This window comes from Canis lupus, chromosome 4 (genome assembly GCF_048164855.1).
Source record: "Canis lupus baileyi chromosome 4, mCanLup2.hap1, whole genome shotgun sequence".
NCBI classification, from domain to species: Eukaryota; Metazoa; Chordata; class Mammalia; order Carnivora; family Canidae; genus Canis; species Canis lupus.
In genome coordinates, this window is record NC_132841.1 from 44,004,768 (window position 1) to 44,026,100 (window position 21,333).

At 46.5% G+C, this 21,333-nt stretch overlaps 1 protein-coding gene and 1 long non-coding RNA gene across 6 annotated transcripts in view; one reads left to right on the top strand and one right to left on the bottom strand.

The window, feature by feature from the left end:
- WWC1 (WW and C2 domain containing 1) overlaps nt 1-21,333 on the bottom strand; it is a 151,541-nt gene that overhangs the window by 1,161 nt on the left and 129,047 nt on the right. The window contains exons 17-22 of one of the 5 annotated variants that reach the window (XM_072824226.1): nt 20,900-20,991; nt 13,610-13,730; nt 12,232-12,396; nt 7,060-7,152; nt 3,213-3,464; nt 631-752 (exon numbers count right to left, since the gene is read on the bottom strand). In XM_072824226.1, the coding sequence (XP_072680327.1) occupies nt 631-752; nt 3,213-3,464; nt 7,060-7,152; nt 12,232-12,396; nt 13,610-13,730; nt 20,900-20,991 (845 nt within the window). Of the gene's footprint in view, nt 1-630; nt 753-3,212; nt 3,483-7,059; nt 7,153-12,231; nt 12,397-13,609; nt 13,731-20,899; nt 20,992-21,333 lie in introns of all 5 variants that reach the window. The other 4 variants (XM_072824224.1, XM_072824227.1, XM_072824225.1 and 1 more) reach the window with 4 other exon arrangements.
- LOC140632331 (uncharacterized) lies at nt 11,232-13,639 on the top strand. The gene is made up of 2 exons (XR_012029851.1): nt 11,232-11,822; nt 13,460-13,639. It is a non-coding gene; the product is annotated as an uncharacterized lncRNA (long non-coding RNA).

Below are 21,333 nucleotides of genomic sequence, written 5' to 3' on the forward strand. Positions count from 1 at the left end.
TAGACTCCCCTTTGGTTAAAAATTAAGAGATGTCCCAATACAGTTACACAAATGACAGCATATTTTAAATATTTCTATTCCAGGAAGTTTTTCTTTTCTTTTCTTTTCTTTTTTTTTTTAAAGCACATACACAACCATGAGTGCCTTATCTAGGACGGTATCATGAGTCTAAATGCTGTGAATGGGAGGTCCTAGCCAAAGGGCATTTGGGGCCCTCCTATGACATGCCTGGATCCAGGCAAGAAAGCACCTCCCTGAGGTCCTGGCAGGCAGCAGGCAGAGTCAGGGAGGCCCGGCAAGCACCCCAGGCTTATTTATCATTCAGCCAGTCCTCCATAATTACGGGTGATGGAAACACTCAGAGGGAAGGCCGGAGCAGGTGGCTCATTCGTTAAACAAGAGGATCTAACAAATTAGCTCGAGTTGTGCGGGGATTGATAAGGACAGCTGAGGGAAAGCACTGCGGCGCTCACAGACCGCCCGGGGCGGCTGGGCAGAGGGCACGCATCTGTTCCGAGGAGGGCTGGTGCTCTGCTAGCGGAGGGAGCACGGGCCAGGGCTGGTGAGACTGAGGCTGGGTCGGCTGCATGTGAAAGGGGAAGGCGGGCTGGCCAGGTGCCCACTGCTTACCTGAAAGACTGCACTTCTGGGGGCTCCTTACAGCTCTGGCCTCGAAGCCTGTGCACATCCTTGGCGGCTGCCCGCATCATCTTGTCTGTCTGAAGCTCACCCTTGTGCTCTGCTCGGTCCATCTGCAGGGCAAAGCAAGCAGGGCTGTGAGGTGCTACGGAGTCCTCAGGGCCTCTAGAAAGGGGCAGCTAAGGACAGCTTTCTAGCACACATGAGGAGTCTAGTGTAGTCAAAAGGTCTGAGGGTCACAGAACAGGCATGCTCACTCCCGTTCCACTGCTGGGTCCTCTGTTTAGAATGGTGAGAAGATGTGACCCCATCATGTGTCAGGGTGGACAGGCTTTTGGGGCCAGGGAACTGAATACCTATGTGTAAGGAGATGAGGGCTGCCTAGTGAAATGTGTGCTACCTTTCTAAGCCCCAGGGCCACCTAGAAAGGTACATTTTATAATTACTTCTGTACTATAAAGGAGGAAACTGAGGCTCAGGCATGTTAAGACATTTCTTTGATGATGTCAAACAACTAAGAAGTGTTGGAAACACAATTCCAATCATGCAATTGTGTTCAAGGGCTTTAGATATGCTGTATCCCTTCCTCTTAATGCAAACCTATGTAAGCGCTTTTGAGAACAAACCACAAAAAGCCCTAAAATATCCATGTATCACATAACTTGAAACTTAATTGCATGAAGATGGAATTTTGGTCGGTGAAGCCATCTTTTTTTTTTTTTTTTTTTTTTTAAGATTTACCTATTTATTTGAGAGAGAGAGAGAGAGAGAGAGAGAGGTGGGGAGAGGAGAGAACCCCCAAGCTGAATCCCCATTGAGCATGGAGCCTGATGTGGGGCTCAATTCCAGGCCCCTGAGATCACAACCCAAGCTGAAATCAAGAATCAGCCGCTTAACCGACTGAGCCACCCAGGTGCCCCAATGAAGCCATCATTTAAGTGGTTATTTAGTAGGCCATTATCAGACAGTCACGATGTACTATTCTTTTGCTATTTGAGAGGTCAGGTTTTTTCTTTTTTTTCTTTTCTTTTCTTTTCTTTCTTTCTTTCTTTCTTTCTTTCTTTCTTTTCTTTCTTTCTTTTTCTTTCTTTCTCCTTTCCCTTCCCTTTTTCTTTTTTTCTTTTTCTTTCTTTCTTTCTTTCTTTCTTTCTTTCTTTCTTTCTTTCTTTCTTTCTTTCTTTCTTTCTTTCTTTCTTTCTCCCTTCCCTTCCCTTCCCTTCCCTTCCCTTCCCTTCCCTTCCCTTCCCTTCCCTTCCCTTCCCTTCCCTTCCCTTCCCTTCCCTTCCCTTCCCTTCCCTTCTTTTTAAAAGATTTTGTCAGAGAGTGAGAGCGAGTGAGCACACAAGCAAGGGGAGCAGCAGATAGAAGGAGAAGCAGGCTCCTTGATGAGCAAGGAGCCCGATGTGGGACTCGATCCCAGGATCCTGGGATTATGACCTGAGATGAAGGCAGATGCTTAACCAACTGAGTTACCAAGGCACCCCCCCTTTTTTTTTCTTTAAAGGCATTACCTATTATAAGTATACAGAGTATAAATATCGAATTAGAAAGAAATAAACATTGCAGGAACTCTTGAATTACCAGAGTCAATTTGAAGCCCCTCAGCTAGTCCAGACCCTAGAAGCCCACCACCACTTTCCTACTCTCAGGCATTATCACTCGCACTGAGAGCTGGGGCTTCGGCTAACGGCTCTCCCAAAAAAATAACCGAGGCCGGTACCCTCTGCAAGGTGCATTGTCTGGCTGTACGCAGAGGAAACCAGCAAAGGTCATTCCTGCATGGGTGACAGTCCAGGAGTGGCAGATATTGTATAAATGAGTTGAAGATGGCTTCTGTGTATTGACCCTGTGTTGTTACGTCTTCATGACAGGCTGGGACCTGTCAGCTCACTGGTGCCAAAGGCAAATTTTTAAGGCATCCAATTGCTTTAAATGTGGTTCAAACAAGCAGACTTTTTTTTTATCCATTTAGAAACTGCCAGCTTTGCATACCCCATGAAGTTGTGCCCACTATCTGCTAGCCACAGACGAGATAAAGCCCAGAGCCATGAAATATCTGAAGCTGCTCCTGCTTTGGAGCACCCTGACCCAGAGAGTCCTCCTGTGCTGCTGAGGAGGACTGCCCTCCTCCCTTCTAGGTGGTGGCCCAGAGCAGTCGCCTTTGGGAGACCTCCAACATGAGGGACTTCCTCCATGTACGAACTTGTATCTTTAGAGAGAGCTACGCTGTGGGATCACATGGGCCGACACTGGGGCAGGTCAGTGTTCTGTATCTACTCTATTCAAGTGTGTGCCCAAGTGCAGATTTGGTACCCAATGTTTGATGAATAAAAGTGTGAATGATAAGGCCTTGCACACATAAATATGGAAATGCAGAAGGGCCCGGCAGCCAGGTCGAGAGTTAATAAAGTTTACCGGGCAAAGGGATTCCTGGATCGTCTTGATGATGGGAGTGAGGGGCCCTGGGAACACTGTTAGTGGGTCACAGGACTGTAGCACCTCTTCAAAGCTCTGGCCTCCCTCCCCTGCAGCACTGGGCAGTCCCTCAGGGCAGAGCAAGCCGCCTCCCTTGCCTCTTGCGTGGCTCTCACCCGCTTCTCCAGCATCCTCAGCAGCAGGCGGAAGCGCTCATCCTCACGCAACCACTGCGGCAACTCCTTCTCGCCGTGGCTCTTGGCTTGTTCAAGCTGCTCCTTGAGCTCCTTCAGCACCGAGATCTCCTGAGTCAGCTGGCTGTGCCAGGTCCTGGTCGCCTGCAGGTCCAGCTCGAGGTCCAGCGACGTGCGGATCAGGCGCTCGGCGCGCAGGGATTTGACCGACGAAGGCTGCGGGGGGAGGGACAGCTTTGGCTGATTATTAGAGGGCTGGGTTCCGTGAGCCCCAACAACCCGCCCCCCTGAACCTCAGATACCCTCCTTTGTTCATCGGCAGGCTTCTACTTCAAAAACGGGGCTCGCCCACCCCCAGGGCCTATCCCGATTTCTCCCATGTCTTCAGCTTCTGTTCATTGAGCATTTTTATGCCCCAGGCAGGGTGCTGGGTGGTAAGTCTGAGATTCCACCCTGGCAGTTGGCTCCAGAACCCCCTCACTCACTCCCCACACTGCCCCGTTTCCCTGCTCTCAGTGACCTCAACATTTACACTCGGTTAACGGGTTCTTGTCATTATCCTGAAGTTGTTTCCTCAGTGCAGGTCTGTGCCCCCCGGAAAGGAGACGTCATGGACATCTGTTGTTTCTGCATGTCCAGCGTCCGCTTCCCTGGTCTGATGGTAAACAGAGCCCGTAGCTTCCCTTGGGGATCCACTCCTCCTGCATGCTCAACCCACAAGGTGGTTCACATGGGATTTCAGGGACAGGGATGTGACCTGAACCTGGACAGTCAGAACCTCAGTGACCACTTCAGGGGTGAGTATGTTGTCTAAGCCCAGCCAATAACCTTCAACTTTGGCACTTTTGCTGAGCACCTTGGAAAAAAGAGTCTTTACCCAGAGGTTGTGAGATCAGCAAGATATAGACTTGGAACTCATCATGGCCATCTTTCCCATCATCATGGCCATCTTTCCCACTATATGTGGTGACCCTTTTTAAGAATTAAGCTATCTGGCGGGACAGTGCCATGAGAGGAGGACTGAGGCTTGATGAATTATCTCGATGAAGGATCAATTCATGCCTGAAGGTAGTCCAAAATCCTGGGGTTTTCCATTAAATGAACCAGTAAATTCCCTCTTGCACTTTCAAGCTATATATGCATTCTTCAGTTATCTTTATATAAAAGATCCTGAGTAATGCAACCACTTACTTTCCTTCTCCTATCAAGAAATAGTAATGATTACAAAATAACTACATAACTGAGGGAGACAGAATTCTAAGTTGGGCCCAAGTTTCCCACCCCTAATACACATTGATATACATGCCTGTGGAATGCCCTCCTCTTCAGTGTTTTTTTTTTTGGGGGTGGGGGAGGTGCTTTGAATACCATGGGATAGCACTCTCATGATTAAGTAACTGATCCGTTGACTCTGAGTTACTCAAAGGGGAGATATTCCTAGGTGGGCCTGACCCCAATCCAGTGAGCCCCACAAAGGTGAACTGGGCCATCCTTGGAAACAGATCTCCTGCTGGCCTCAAACTAACAATATATTGTGGAAAGGGCCACATGGCAAGGACCTGAGAACGACCTCTGGGTGCTGTGAGCAGACCCTGACCTCCAGGCCTGCAGCTAGCAAGAAAACACAAGACAAGGGATGCTGCCAATGTCCCAAGGGAGCCTGGAAGTGAATCTTTCCCTACTCAAACTTTCAGGTGAGGATGCAGTCAACACCTGGATGTGACCCTGGTGAGACCCTGAGCAGAGGATTCAGCTAACCTGTGCCTGAACTCCTGACCAGTGCAAACTATAAGGTAATGAATTTGTATTATTTTAAGCTGTTACGTTTGCTGTGATTTATTATTGCAGCAACAGAAAACAAACATGACGGCTGACAGAGTTGAGAAATGATACATAAAACATTACTATGAGAGCTGCCCTCAGGTAAGGCTGGCAAGCATACTTCTGGGGCGATGAAGCAGCTCAGTGCAGAACTGCTAGGGGGAGACCACTGTCTAGCCTGTGCTCATAAATGAGCAGGGTCAGGAAATCCAGCTGAGTGATCTGTGTGACTCAAGTTCTCAGAGTAACAAACGAAGGTTCTTTTGTTTTGTTCTGACTGATGATGCCCAGTCCCGGAAACTTGCCTGGACAGGCTGAAGCAGAGAGACAGAGACAAAGTTCAGGCACTGAGTAGGACTGTAGTGCCCAAGGGCTCTGGCCCAGCCTCAGGACTCTCCCATGTCTCAGATCACAGCACCTGAAGGAAATGTGGGCTCAGATCTATCAATCAAAGGCTCTCTCAGTAGGTTTTCCTCTTGGGTAAGGGGAAGAAGAGGTGAAGAAGGGGGAACTGTGTAGGCCTGTCTTGATAGGGAGCTGTCAGCAATGCAGGGAAAGCAATGCAGGGGGAGCAAGCAGGAGCTTCCAGGGGCATTTCTCCAGGAGTGGATCCTGGAACACCAGCTCTAGAATTCTCCAGGGAGCTTACTAAAATGCGGTTTCCAGGACCCCACCCCAGTGCCTGGGAGTGTGGCCTGGGAAATGTGCATCATCAGTAAGCCTCCCCGCCCCCAGAAGACTTGGTGCTCCAGGGACTCTGCAGCACCAGCTACAGTAGATAAAGGTGTAGGAGGGGACCCCAGGCAGGCAGTTGGCCATCCCTGTCACCTGAGGCCATGGCTGTATTCCCCTGCAGCCAACACTCTTGCCCTTCCCTGTGGCTCTCTAGGTATGGAGACTTGTAGGTGGGGGTGGGGGGGCACAGTGGAGACAGACAAAGGACCTCGTCCTGATAGCAGCAGGTCTGTAGGAAGTATGGAGGAGCCTTCCCCTGCTTGGGGCTGTTGGCACTGCCTCCCTGCCCACTCTTTTTGTTTTGTTCTCTCTACAGGTCTTTCTGACATTCTAATGCCTGTTTCTTCCTGACATTCAGTCAGTCCTTTGCCTGGTGGCTTCTTGGACAGCGTAGAACTGTCACTGTCACTTCGGTTCAGCTGCAGGAGAAAAGTCCTGGGAAGTTACTTGGGACTAGGGTACATCTGGAAGGCATCCTGGGGCCAGAAGGATGGTGGGGTTTCCATGTGGTCAGCAGCACAGTGGGGCTGACAGCAGATAGTGTGGCTCCAGGCTCTAACGCCCTCCTGACCTACCACCGCAAGTCCTGTTTGCACTGGCCTTTCCCTGTCACCCACAGCAAACTCACCAGAACTGCTGTAAAGTCTGTCTATGCTGAAAGCCCAGAGTGGGAAGGGCCCTTTTGCATCTCCTGCAGCTCTGACTTGTACCAAAGTGCAGACCAGGAGTCAGTCCTTTGCCTGACACTGTCCTGCCCTGGTCTCTGAGCCAAGTCTCCATAAGGCAAGGTGAGATTTCTCTGCAAAGGCAGCTGGTGGTCTCTTCCCAGTGCTTTTCCAGCTGGACTGAGAGAAGCCCATTTGCACCTCCCTATTTCTGGTCACAGCTTGGAGGTACCTGGTCCTCTCTGCCAGCAGGGAGGGCTGTCAGAACCTTTGCTCAGTCAGCGGGATGACATGCTGAGCAGAGTTGCATGAGAGGCAGGCTTCCATCAGTGACCGTGACACCTTGAGTTGGTTAGTCCTTAGTGACTTTAATTTCAGGTCTGATCGACTCATCATCATCATGTTACATTTACCCTTTGGCACCTTTCCCAGTGCCTACATAGGCCTTACAGTTCATAAACACCATCATGCTTGCCAAAGCAACTTTCTTCAAACCAGTGGCTGAGAAAAAATGGTCAGACACTGGGGGATATGCTTGGGGAAATGATGATGAAGCAGACATCTGAATAGCTTTGAGGTGACTGTCTTACCCGCTTCATCCGGACACTGCGCCGCTCCAGGGAGTTTCGAACAAAAGGTGGCTTCTTGGACAGCGTGGAACTGTCACTGTCACTTCGGTTCAGCTGCAGAAGAAAAGTCCTGGGAAGTTACTTGGGACTAGGGTACATCTGGAAGGCACCCTGGGGCCAGAAGGGTGGTGGGGTTTCCATGTGGTCAGCAGCACAGTGGGGCTGACCGCAGATAGTGTGGTTCCAGGCTCTAATGCCCTCCTGACCTACCACCACAAGTCCTGTTTGCACTGGCCCTTCCCTGTCACCCACAGAAGCCTGCTTTCATAGCTCAAATGAAGCCACTGTCAAGATACACATGTATGCAATGTATAAGATGAGCAGAGAGGCTCTATTAGCAATCCCTTCCTCAGAATCTCAGGCTGAGGCAACAGAGCCTGCTCGCTCTGGCAGTGGTCTGCGCACTTCTCAGGTGTCTCTTGAGAAGCTGTCTGTACTGTGACTTTTGCGGTTATTGATAATTATTAGTAATAATGCTATCAATAGTTCCATAAGGTTGATGGACACGGCAACCCCAGGGACGTAAGTGACAAAAGCTACTGCAGGAGGCAGAGTCCTCATCGGAACCAGGACGAGAGTAACAGAAACAATGATAACGATGTGTGTGCTATGTGCCTTAAGGACAGTTACATTTAATCCTCCAACAGTCCTAATGGAGGGAATGGAGGCCCAGGGAGATTAAGCTTTTATAAACCACAAGGCTGATAAGCATCTGGACAAGAGTTTAAGGTCTGGTCAGTCTATGTTTGGGCATCCTTTTCTGGCCCCCTGGGGGTGCACAGAGGGCTCAGAGATGGAGCTGATGTGTACGTAGTGGGGGGTGGAACATCTTGATGGGGGTGGACTCATACAAACTCACTGGCTGGATAGCATCCCGGGAGGGGGCTTTATACCACATTGTTCCAATCCAAAGGAGCAGACTATATGTCCCACTGACTGGAAATACTCATCAAGGCACCTGATCCTTAAGCTGTAGTTGTTCAGGAGTCAACAATGATGTTAGAGAAGAGGGATAATAGCCACATTAGATCTTTAAACTTAACTTTTCCTAATGTAGTGATGTTTTGCTGCATTTAATCTCCAGCAGGGGAGAGAATATTGTTGCTCTGTTATTACTTCCACCTAACAGCTAGGGAAACCAGGAACAAAGAGGTAAAAGGACCGACTGTCCCAGGCAGGTAGCTCGGGAAGGAGAATTTTGGAAGGACTGTGTCCATCAGGTAAGGGTGAGCTGACCAACACATGTGACAGCGTTGCTGCTGACTATGTAGGTGTCAAATACCCAGGCAGTGTGGAGAGCTGGAGGGAGGGTCATACATTGTTCCTATGCTCTCAGACTTCAAGTTCAGGGCGGGACCCAATCATGGGAAACTAACCAGATGACACAGGCTGTGCTGAAGCCTGTCAAGGAAGGGAGACGGCCAGCAGAGGACACTTGGTATGGAGAAGGGTGGCATCAGGCCAGCAGAATAGACAAGTTTTAAGTAGCCTGGGGAAGGCAAAGGGAGCCCTTCAGGCGGTGGCTCCGAGTGATAGAAAGGCTGTGGGCTCTGGAGTCAGACTCCTGGTTTTGCACCTAATAAACTGTGTGACCTACAGCCAAGTGTTCTGACTTTCTGAGACTCAATTTCCACATCTATGAAATGGGGTAAACACACTTTGTCTTGCAGGGTTGTTTCTGAGATTAGATGATACAGAAAACATAGGCTTTTTTTTTTTTTTTTTTTTTTGTGGGGAAAAGTTGCTGATGAGCATCTGAAACTTCATCCCGTGAGTGCCGAAATCCCCAGCTTAGACCTCACAGTGGGAGACAAAGCCCACCTTCCATTAAGGAAACTAGAAGTGCCGGAGTCTACCTTTCCCAGCCTCGTTTGTGGCTACAAGCAGGCACAGGACTAGGCTCTGTCCAGTGGATGCAACTGCCCCAGGCTTTTGAATCACAACCTGGTCAGCTGGACCCAATGCTCTGTTACTGGGCCTCTCAGATTTAACCAGCCCAGGTGCTTTTGCTCCATGAGCATGCCATGTCTCTTAGCATCTCAGGCAGATAAGGAGTGGTGACAGCAGAAGCAAGCAGAGCTGCTCTGGCCTACTGCAGGGGCAGGAGCCTCTGGGGAGGTATCAATGTTGAACCCCAGTGGCAGCAGTGGGACCAGCTGGGCCCAGTTTGGCAGCAGCACTGGTATTATCCTCACCTGACTGATTTTGTGGGACGATTCTGGCTGTGTTCTGGTCTCTTCCCATCTGATTCCAAGGCTGGTTCTACAGTCTTCCAAGTCTTCCAATGAATATGTGAGCTACTTAGTTTCTTTTCAAAAAACTCTTTCCTGCATATATTGCTCACAATCTGTTTCTGTTGCTTCTGTTAAGAACCTGACTGGCATAGGACTTGATGACAGGAAGTGGAGCGCCCCAAGTCCCAGACTGGAAAACAGGGAGCTGGCTGTGTGCTGGAGGGGTGGGGCACAGACCCCAAAATTTCCTGTACAGAATTTGTCAATACTCATTTTGTGGGTTCAAAATGGAAGGCTACATTGTTACCAGACAGCATGCTGACAGAGTTTTATGGGAAATGACAGGATAATATTAAGGGTATTGTACCACTGGCCTCTTCTTGCAGCCTTCAGAAAGATTTTACAAGAAAGAGATAACCTTGAGCTGAAGTGGGACGGTCAGAAAGCAAGAAAGGAAAAATGCAGATACCCCTACTTTTTTGAAAGTTCATGTTACATTAGTTTGCTTTGACAAAAGACCTATGTTAGTATCTGTTTTTGCTGGCTGAAAGAAATGTGAAGAGGATTTTCACTTTTATGAAAAACACAAAAGCTAAAACAACACGCGGTGTTCGCTTTGCAGTGAGCCCTTACGGAGGCAGCGGTGACGGGGCCCCACCAAGCTCCTTCCTCAGAACTATGCTGAGCATCTCAGCACCAAGCTCCCATAGTTTTGAATTGTGTCTATGAACATCTGTGCTTTATCCTGGTTTATGCTGCACATCTTTTAGTGAAATGTGTCCTAAGGCATCAGAAAACCATGAGAGGTTATGTTTTAGGTCTGGGAATGCTAAAAAATTTTCCATAAGGATGAATGGTAACTGCTTCTGCACTTTATGTCACTTTGGCTTTGTTATAAGAAAGGCCCTTTCTGCCTGTTGCATGTGATGGGGATTTCTTCCTTTGCAGCCTTGCGGGGTTGGAAACTGGTCCAGATAACAGAATATGGGAAGGGCCCCCTATAGTGCTAGGTGTGTTACAGACGCTTAATGAATAGGATCAGAGCTCCTGGTTATTCAAAGATGCCAATCCTGCGAAAGGGCCACTTAAAGTGAGTACACCTAAACAGCGGATCAGAATTTCATAGTAAGTAAAGGGGAAAAAACTTTGAGTCTTTAGTTGGGAAGGGGAAATGCTTTACCAAAGTTATATCTTTTGTCTTCCATTTGACAAAATTACAACTGCAGTCTAATTCTGATGAAAAAGAATGAATCAAACACTAATTTCTTTTTGTGTGATTTTTCTGACAAGTGATATTCTTTAGTTTGTGTTTGAATTCCACTGCACAGTCATAAAAATGGTAATTTTGCTCAGACCAGAGGGCTTCAACCATTAGCCTAAAGACTTTTCTAAATCCTTCAAATTATTCACATTTGCAACATGAGTTGGATTTTTCTCTTCTTCACCTGTGAGCTGGCTTAATTGCAGGATTATTCACCTGTGATTCAGGAATTCCCTAACATCAAAATTACATTCAGTGACTTTAGGAAACTCTGTACTTTTCCCAAGATATGCAGCCAACATGCAAATGCTTACAAGCTCAAATGATTAGCTAGAGGCTTGACACAGAAGGGAAGGGTTTATGTTATTTCTGGGAGGGACCAGGGGAATGTTTTTGTGAGGGAATAATGGGTAAGTAGCTAGTAAATTAGTGACACTGCCATATCATGAAAAAATTAGCTTCTTTACTCAATCTTATAATCTTTGTCTTGGATACTGAATATCAGATATTGAAAATGGCCCTGAAAATCCCCTCTCCCTCCCAAATTATAATAGATGGCAGGTTGATGACATAGGCCGGGTTGCCTGGGCTTCTCCTTCTATGATGACTTCTTGGAATATTAGACAAGGAAGGTTCTGTCTATGCTTCTAGCTAATGTTTGCTGGTTCTCTATGGCAGAGGGTCAGGCAGGATGTTGACACATCACCTGAGCCCAGGACTCAGGTGAGGTGTGCATGTGTCATACCTGTGCCATGTCTGAGGAAGGTTGGGAACCCCTCAGATGTGGTTAAGTGCTCAGACCCGCCATTTATAGTAGAATGAAAGAAGGAGGCTGGCCTAGGAAGGGGTAGACTAATGAGATGGATACTCAGGGAACGGCATGAGGGAGCAAAAGCCTACCATAGGACTTCTAAACTCCAGGGCAGCCTATTAGAGAAGGCCAGCAACCAAAATAGCTCAAGAGGGCCAGGTGGCCAGGGTGAACTTGAAAGCCCCTTCTCGCCAATCATCTATGGGTGGCTGTTGCCATTGCTTAGCTCCAGATAATTGCTGCCATGAGAGAATGTGTAGCCCATGATGGCAGGCAGTTTCTCTTTTTCAAGAGAAACTAGAATTTTACATGAAATCTCTTCATTTTTATTTTATTTTTAATTGCCTTCCCTAGGTTTTCAATGTTACCAGCAGGTTCAATTAAAACCAACCAGCCAACCTGTGGCATAATAGTACAGGTATGTTGTTTTTTTGCAACCTCAGGCTGTACACCAGGATCACCCTGGAAGTGGGGAAGAAATGCCTGCTCAGGGACAGTGAGGGGTCCATCTGATCTCAGCCAAGTGGTTGTGTAGAAGGGAAGGGAAGAGTATGAATAAGAAGGAGAGGAGAGTTGGTTGGAATTAAAAAAAACAAAACAAAAACATTGGCCTGGTACTGGTTACCAAGCTTTCCTAATTTAATCCCTAAAATGATCCTTTGTGGTGTACTAACTCCACATGCAGTGACACGTTAACTCATCTGAGGATAGCAGACAAAGTAAGAGTAATCAGAATTTGCACCCAGAACCCTGTGAGCCTGCAGGCTCTCACTACTACTCAGGAGGCAGGTGTTCTGGGAAGAGGGCAGTACCATGCATTTGCTTACCCGGCACACATACTGGCTTTGGGGTCCTGGGGAGAAAGTCTTAGAGCGGATGATGGTGCTCCCTCGAAGAAAGGGCCCTGGGGATGGTGTGCCTACCCGTCGGTCCTTGGGCCGCACCACTGTGGGAGATGGGGCCGGGGTCTCTGTGTTGGTCTCTTTGTCCACCTGAAGAAGAAGTCAGAGCTCTGAGGCCACCAAGACTCATGGGGCACAGTCTCCAGCTGCTCCCCACTCCCATCATCTGGCCTTTGACCCACAGATACAGCTGGGGGTTTCTTAGGCCCTGGCCCTGCCAGCCAGGACAGCGCCCAAGGCCCCACATGCTGGCCCCTATTCTTCTGTGTGGGTTGGAGCATATTCAGCCCCCAAACAAGCTCACTGAACAGTATATGGATGGATGTCCTGGACTTCATACCCTTAAGATGTCTGTGCATTTTAACAAAGCCACACCCAAGGCCTCTAGCACTGCAGCTAAGAACTGCAGATGCTTTTCTGGAATTATGGAGGCAATCAGCAAATCTCAGCCCTTTTCAAGTTTTCATACTGTCTTTTTATAGTCATCACCAGCAACAGACAAACAAACAAGAATGCCTAAATGCAGGCCCTGTTAGCCTACACAGTGCCTTTGTGTAATTTTGCAAAAGGTGCCCCTTTAGGCTGGAGAGACTGCAAAAAGACTTTCCTTTTGGTGTGGAGCAGTTGGAAGGTGGCCCTCGGTTCTTCTCTAGCCCCTCTTGGCCAGGTACCTTTGTGCAGTGCACAACCTGCAGCTCCACCCCTGGCTGCCCTGCTCGCATACAATGGGGTGCTCTATTTCCTGCCAGTGCAAAAAAGAGAGATCTCTATGGAGAGTGAGTCTGGTTATAGTGTGTAACCCTAGTGCAGCAGGGAAGGAGGTGGTGAGGGGAACTTGACTGGACTCCTTTTTGCTATTGTACTTTGGGCAGATCCAAACAAAGAAATACATTCCTCTGAAACCTTAGAACCTGCCTACAAGGTTGGCATTATTGTATCCATTTTAGAGATGAGGAAATGAAGGCTGGAGAGGGATGAAGTCACTTGCCTAAGACTATACAGCGAGGGAGTGGCAGAGCCAGCATCTGAACCCAGACCCATCTGGCTACAAAGCTTGAGGTCTAGAGAAACAGGGGAGCTGCAGAGGGCAGGACAGAAGAGGGGAGAGCCAGCCTCTCCTTGTTTACTGTCACTAAGATGACCTGAACTACAGGCAGGGACACTTCTATAGAACCTTCTGCAGGTCACCCTATTCCAAGGACCTGTCCCCTGATGCTAGAGGAGCCTTTGTGGAATGCCTGGACTCAGGCACCGAGGGCTACTTCCTCAAGATGGCTCTTCCGGTCTCCCTGGAGGTGCCTACCTTTAACGCTGGGCACTCGTCCCTATCAGGTGAGGCTTTCTCAGCGAAGACATCCTCCTCTCCTTCCTCCTCCTCCTCCTCCTCCACTGCCACTTCATTCTCGCTGGTCTCCTCGTACCTCCTGTGATGACAAAGAGCTTTGGTTACCTGCCCAGAGACCACTCTGATCCACTCACTTGCTTTTAAATGTACCCAGGGCAGGGCTTCCAAGCCTCTTCACCACTGAGGACACATTTAAACAAACAAAAGTGAGGTATAACTGACATACAACACAATGCATTTTCATTGTATAGTTTCATGAGTTTCCACCAACGTATTCCCAACCAATATACTCCTCCGTGTAACTACTACACTTGAGGTACAGAACATTCCATTATCCCCGAAGGTTTCTTGTACCTTTGCCTATTTAACCTTTCCTTACCCTCAGCCTACCACTGATCAATCACTACAGATTGAATCTGAGTTTTCTAGCATTTCATATACATGGAATCAGACAGTATGTGCTCTTTTGTCTCTGGCTTCATTCTCTCGTCTAAAGTTTTTAAGATTCAACTATGTTGGTGTCTGTATCGACCCTTTTATTTTTTTATTTTTTTTTTTAATTTTTATTTATTTATGATAGTCACACACAGAGAGAGAGAGAGTCAGAGACACAGGCAGAGGGAGAAGCAGGCTCCATGCACTGGGAGCCCGAAGTGGGATTCGATCCCGGGTCTCCAGGATCGCGCCCTGGGCCAAAGGCAGGCGCCAAATCGCTGCGCCACCCAGGGATCCCTGTATCGACCCTTTTAATTGCTGAGTGGCATTCCCAACGGATTGGGTATATCACAATTCATATAGTTATTCATCTATCTGGTGATGTACCTTTTTTTTTTTTTTTTTTACAGATTTTATTTATTTGACAAAGACAATGAGAGAGCACAAGTAGGGGGAAAGGCAGAGGAGAGGGAGAATCAGACTCCACGCTGAGCAGGGAGCCTGATGCGGGGCTCAATCCCAGGACTCTGGGATCATGACCTGAGCTGAAGGCAGGCGCTTAACTGACTAAGCCACCCAGGCACCCCTGGTGATGAACATTTGAATGGCTTCCATTTCTTAGCACTTATGAATAAAGCTTCTTATAGCCATTCACCTATAAATCTATGTAGATACAGGTTTTCACTTCTCTTGGATATTGTGTTAGTCTGCTGGGGCTGCTGTAGCACACAATACCATGGACGGGGTGGCTTAACAGACAGAAATGTCCTTCTCATGGTTCTAGAGGTTAAACATCCAAGATCACGATGTGGGCAGATTTGGTTTCCTCTGAGGCCTTTCTGTGGCTTGCATGTGCCCACCTTTTTGCTGTGCCCTCAAAAGGTCTTCCCTCTGTGTGCACATCCTTCCTTTTACAGAGATACCAGTCATATCAGATTAGGATTCACCCAAATTTTTATGGCCTCATGTTAACTTACTCATCTCTTTATTATTTTTTTTTAAATTTTTATTTATTTATGATAGTCACAGAGAGAGAGAGAGAGAGAGAGGCAGAGGGAGAAGCAGGCTCCATGCACCGGGAGCCCGACGTGGGATTCGATCCCGGGTCTCCAGGATCGCGCCCTGGGCCAAAGGCAGGTGCCAAACCGCTGCGCCACCCAGGGATCCCTTACTCATCTCTTTAAAGGGCCTATCTCTACAGTCACATTCTGTTTATGAGGGTCACAGCTTCAGTATATAAATTTGGGTGAGTGGGGGAGTACAATTCAGACCATAACAGATATACACCTAGGAGCAAAGCAGGGTCCTATGGTAAGTATGGTTTCATCCTTTTAAGAAACTGACAAACTGGAGCACCTAGGGGGCTCAACTGGTTAAGCATCTGCTCTTCACTCAGTGGAGAACCTGCTAGGTTCTAGAGGAACCTCCCTCTTCCTGTGTCTCTCTTCCCTCTACTCCCTGGTTCATGTTCTCTCTCTTGCTTGCTTGCTCTCTCTCAAATAACTAAATAAAATCTTAAAAAAAAAAAAAAAGAAAAACAAACGTTTTTCAAGGTGGTTGTGCCATTTGACATTTCCACCAGTAATATGTGAATTCCAGTTCCTCATCTATACTTGGTACTATCAGACTTTCAAATTTGGTCATCCTGCTGGGGGCATATTTGCATCTCATTGTGGTTTTAATTTGCACTTTCCTGCATTTACTGACCATTGATATATTTTTTTTTTGCAAAGTGTCTGTTAGACTATTTAGCCTGTTTAAAAACTGGGTTGTCATTTTATTATTGAGATGTCAGATTTCATGACATCTTCTGGATATGAATCCTTTGCACATATTTGCTCCAAGTCTGTGGCTTGTCTTTTCATTTTCTAAATAGTGTCTTCCAAAGAACAGAAGCTTTTGATTGTGATAAAGTCCAATCTATCATTTTTTTCTTTTATGGTTTGTGCTGTTTTGTCTTACCTAAGAAATCTCTGCCTACCCCAAAGTTGCAAAGAATTTCTCCTATGTTTTCTTTTAGTAGGCTTATAGTTTTACCATTTATGTTTCACTGTATGATCCATTTAAGATTACTTTTTGTACATGGTGCTCAGAGATTATTTTTTCCTATATGGATATCCAATGGTTTTCCAGAACCGTTTGTTGAAGAGAGTTTATTTTTGGTGACACTTTTCATAATTATTATTTCCCTTCAGACTCCAGGGTTGGGAGGAGTTGTTGTGACAAATGGACTGCATTTGTTAATTACTAATTTATCTTTAGTCCCATCTTCTCAAAGACATACAGAGCTGCCAGGCATCTGATCAGCAGGAGACAGTGTTGCCATACTGAGCGGAAGGAATTCCAGCCAAAAGAATCTGACATCCCCTTAGGTGGCTCAGTGAGACTCTGGACAAACATAAAACCTCCCTTGGGCTTTTCCTGATGGGGAGGAAAGACTTTGGATCACCAGCTCCAGCCCCATGACTAAAACCTCCCCTGCTTTTAGATGGGGACTGGTGCTAATGGACCCTCCTTACTTTTCTCTTTTGCCCCCACAGCTTCTTGATCTACTCAGAAAAGGGTCACTCAACATGAGAACACACAATAAGCACCTCCCTGAGAATCTGACAGATGCCACATCAATCGGCATTTTTTGAAGGCTTAACAAGCACCACGTCCTATGCTAAGGCCTTACAACAACACTGAAGGCGATTATTGTTTCCATTGTATAGATTGGAAAGCTGAGGATCAGAAAGTTGATAGGCCTTGTCCAGCATCACAGACCACTAAGTGGTGCAGCCAGGTTACCAAACAAGGCTGTCCAACTCCACTCGGTGCTTAACCATGAGGGAAATCTTTTCTTTTTGACCATGTGTCTGATGTAAATATTTCCAGAAAGGAAAAAAAATCTCAACTGTCAGGAGGAAAATGATTATAGTAGACAACATCTTTTTACTCATTGGAGTGGCAAATAAGTGCTGGTGAAGGCATGGGAAATAGGCATTTCCCTGCAGGGAATTTACACTCTGAAATCAGTTTAGCAGTATCTGCTAAGATGAAACATGTATGTATTCTTGATTACATACTCTAGTTAGAGTATACTGAGCATCAGAGAGGGTGTAGGCTTAAGGGTACTCTTAATGACTGCTGGGGGGGTGCATTTACTAGTTCAATCTTATTTGAGAACTACTCTGCAATGCCTATTAAAATATAAAGCACAAATGCCCTGGGACTCAGCAATGCCATTTCTCAACCTCTGCCCTGGACAAACACACACAAGTTCCCAAGGAGGCAAACACAGGACTTTCACCCTAGCATTATCTGGAATTATAGTCTATTTTCTAATACTCTTAGAATTTTGGTTTGCTTGTGGGTCTTAAAATAATCCAGGCTTGTGATTATATGCACTAAAGAAACCTAAGCAAATAAAAGGAGGGAGTGACTATGGCATGCTGGCCCTTGGGTGCTGAGAGAGACGGAGAGGAAATTAGAAGGGAGGGTCAGTCTTTGGCGGACCTCTGCACACGACTCCAGAGGGGAGCAGGCGCAGCAAAGCTAGTTAACATTCCAGCACCAAAAGAAGCCTCCAGTCTGGGGGTAGGGGGGCTGTGGATGGATTTACTCCAGTACAGCAGCTCTAGGATTCCCGGTCCTCTTTGTAAGTCAGTGTCTAGGGAAGTTTGAATGGCAGGGGTGGGGAGAGAGGGAGCCACAAAGGGAGAGAGAACAGAAGGCAGTTGCTAGGGGATGGCTTGAAAAGTCTCACCACAAGCTTGGAATTTGGCAGAAACCACTGATCTTGTGCCAGGGTTTTGGACGACAGGTCCTGGGCCTGTTTCCGGCATCAGACCTTTGCATAGCCCACCCTAGCCCAGCAGCAGTGTGCCACAGAGAGGAAGAGAGAGGGAGAGGCGAGAGAGGGAGGGAGAAAGGCGAAGTAGGAAGGGATGGAAAGGAAGAGGAGAGACAGGAAAGATAGGGACACAGGGAGGGAGAAAGAGGGAAAAGGAGAAAATGACACAATTGAGAGAGACCCCTAAAACAAACGAATTAACATACAAAAATTCAGGAACCTTGCCCTACACTTTAACACATGGAGAAATAAAATAGTAAAAAAGAAGAGTAAAAGAGGGGTGAGGTTGTGGGCAAATCTAGCCTGCTGCCTATTTTGGACAGCCGAAGCTATGAGTGGTTTTCCTTTTTTTCTTTCTTTCTTTTCTTTTCTTTTTTTTTTTTTTTGGTTTTTTATTTTTAAATGGCTGAAAAAAATATCAAAAAAAGAATGATATTTCATGACATGGGCAAATTAAATGAAATTCAAATTTCAGCATCCATTAGTGAAGTTTCAATGGCAGAGACATGATGATTAGTGCATATGTCATCGAGGGCTCCTTTCACACCACAACCGTAGAGATGAATAGATGCACAGAATCCACATGGCTCACAAAACAGACATTTATGAGCTATTTGGCCCTTTCCAGAAAACATTTGCTGACCCCTGGAATAAAAGATATTATGGAAAGGCCCTTTCTGGGACTAAATGTATAACTGGGGGCTGTAATAGAATAATATAGAAGAGTTACTAAGTGCTTCTTGTGGGACAAAGTCCGTGCTAAGTGCTATCGTGCATAATTCTATTGAGTCTACAAAATACCCCAAGTGTTGTGGCCACTCATCAAATCTGTGTTTCATGGAGGCGGAAATGGAGGTTTAGAGACATGGTTTTCAGCCCTAGCTGTACATTAGGATCATCCAGGGAGCTTTTAAAACTCACTGATGCTCGGGCCTCACCCAGACCTAGGATCCCACAGGAAGCTGGCTGAGCAAGACTCCAAATCCCTAGCTGTCTGAATTCAGAGCATGTGCACTTAAGCCGGACCCTACTTCCTCCCAAATGGCAAATTCACAGGCTGTGGTCATTTCTGAGATGGGATTTGCCTTCTGCCTTCCTAGCTGGTAGTTGGCATGGTTCCTTCTCATTTTCCAAATGATAATTTCTACCGTCTACTGAGTGTCCACTATGAGCTTTCTGCTCAACCTTCATTACAGTGGCTTTCCCTTCAGCCCTCTGCAATGAGTCCATGAAGTCGGTGTGATATCCTGCTTTTCCAGATGAGGCTCAGATAAGGTTAGACAGGTTAGAATGATGTGTATGACAGCAGCTGCCCCTGGGGTGGAGGGCAGGGACCAGGAGGAAGCCCAGAGCGGACTCCTAGAGAGCTGCTTATGATTTGCTTCTTGATTTGGATGCTGGTTACACGGATACTTTGGCTTCTGAAAATTCACTGAGATGTGTGCTTAGGGCAAATTTTATTTAAGTGTGTCATACTGCAAGAAGAAGTTAAAAATGCTTTGCCAAAGGTGACACAAAGAATGATGAAGCTAAGGTGTGAACTCTGGTCTATACCACTGTTTCCTAAATGGGTGATGAGACCTCTTTTTTTGGGATAAAAGAGACTAAGAAGCATTGAAGCAAACAGAGAGAAAGCTGTCTCCAGTACTTTGGACACAAGGAGAAGTCTCTCTGGCAGTGGCATGTCTTTAATATTGCTGAAATACTGACTAATCTTCCTGTTATAAAACGACAGAAGACATCAGGCCTAGAGCCTTAGCAAGCAATAGGTCTAGGTGGGTTTTAATATATTTGTTGTATTTTCATTAATTTTCCAGTTACCTTCTGAGGCAGACTTGCTCATGGCCCACCCAGTGTCCCCTCCACTCTCTTCCTTGGTAATAGAACCCTGATTTTTGTACCCAACTTAACAGATCTCATTTCCCAGCCTTCCTTGCAGTTAGATAGATCAAAGATCAAATGTCTAAGCCTGGCCAGGGAGAATCAAGCAGAAATTGCTGGGTGGGACTTTTGGTTAAAAGGCATACAGGCATATCTTTTGTCTTTCCTCTTTTCTGATGGCTGCCTGATGGCATCCTTTGGAGACAAAGGCCCAGGCCCAAACGCTCATTCTGAGCTATAAAGCTGCCTCCGAGATGGCAGTCACCTAGTAAGCAGAGCAAAGAGGAAGGAGAGGAGGAGCCTGGGTTCCCAGCAACATTTGTTGCTAACAGATGAACCTGGGATTGCTTCTTCCCATTCTTCTTTTTAAGTAACAAAGAAATAAACTATCTTATTTGAGCTGATTATTTATCCTCTCTGTTACTAGTAGTCAAATGCAATTCCTTACTGAAACATCTTCAATTTATGGCAGATTATACTTACTTTCCACTTACAGTAATAGGAAACTTTTTTTTTAACCAAAGTAAATATCAGTGAGTCAATGCAGACACTAATATGTGAAATAGCACGAGTGATTTATAGATCACAAAATGACAAATTGGGAAGAAATTCTGGGAACCATCATACCAGGCTACGTACAGTTGATCTTGGAACCACACAGGTCCACTCATATGTGGATTTTTTTTTTTTTTGATAAATATCCTACGGTGCTGTACATGTATTTTCTCAACTTTTTTTTCTAGCTTACTTTGTTGTAAGAATACAGTATATCAAACATATAATATAAAAAGTATGTATAAATAGATTTTATGTTATTGGTTAAGACTTCTGGTCAACAGTAGACTCTTAGTAGTTAAGTTTTGGGTAAGTCAAAAGTTATATGTGTGTTTTCTGTGTGGTGGCTTGGTGCCCCTAGCCCCTATATTGTTCAAGGGTCAATTGTACTGCCTTGTCACCTGTAGAGAACCCATGTGGAGAGAGGTTCTGTTTTCCCTGGGAAACACTTCTCTTGGTTGCCCTGGAGTTTGGGCACCTCATTCCTGTGTCCAGGTCCAAGCCAGATCAGTTCTTGAGGACCCAAGGGAGCCCTTGCTTACCAGCTGTCCTCCAGAGTCTGTGAGTTGCTTCTTTCCTCCTGCCTCTTCTCCAGCTCCACTGCTGTCTGTTCCAACAGAGCAGATACAGCATCCTGTGGAGACAAAGGCCCAGGGGTTCATCTGCATACCACCAGGACCACCTTACCTGGCAAGAATCAGAGCTTAGAGTGTGATCCTCCCCATGAACTGAGAGTAAAACTGAAGACCAGAGTGAGTAAGCCTCTTGCCCCCAGGTCACTTATAAACTGGAAATACAGCACTTAGTTCATCTAACTGGCAGTTCTGAGAATAACCCCTATATGCATGGACAGACTTTTGGAAGACAGTCAAGTTTAGTAGTTGAGTGAGGCAGAATTAAGATCTCTGGCTGTAAAGAGATTATGGTGTAGTTAGGGAGACCATCACATGAACTGTCAATAACAAAACAATGTGAT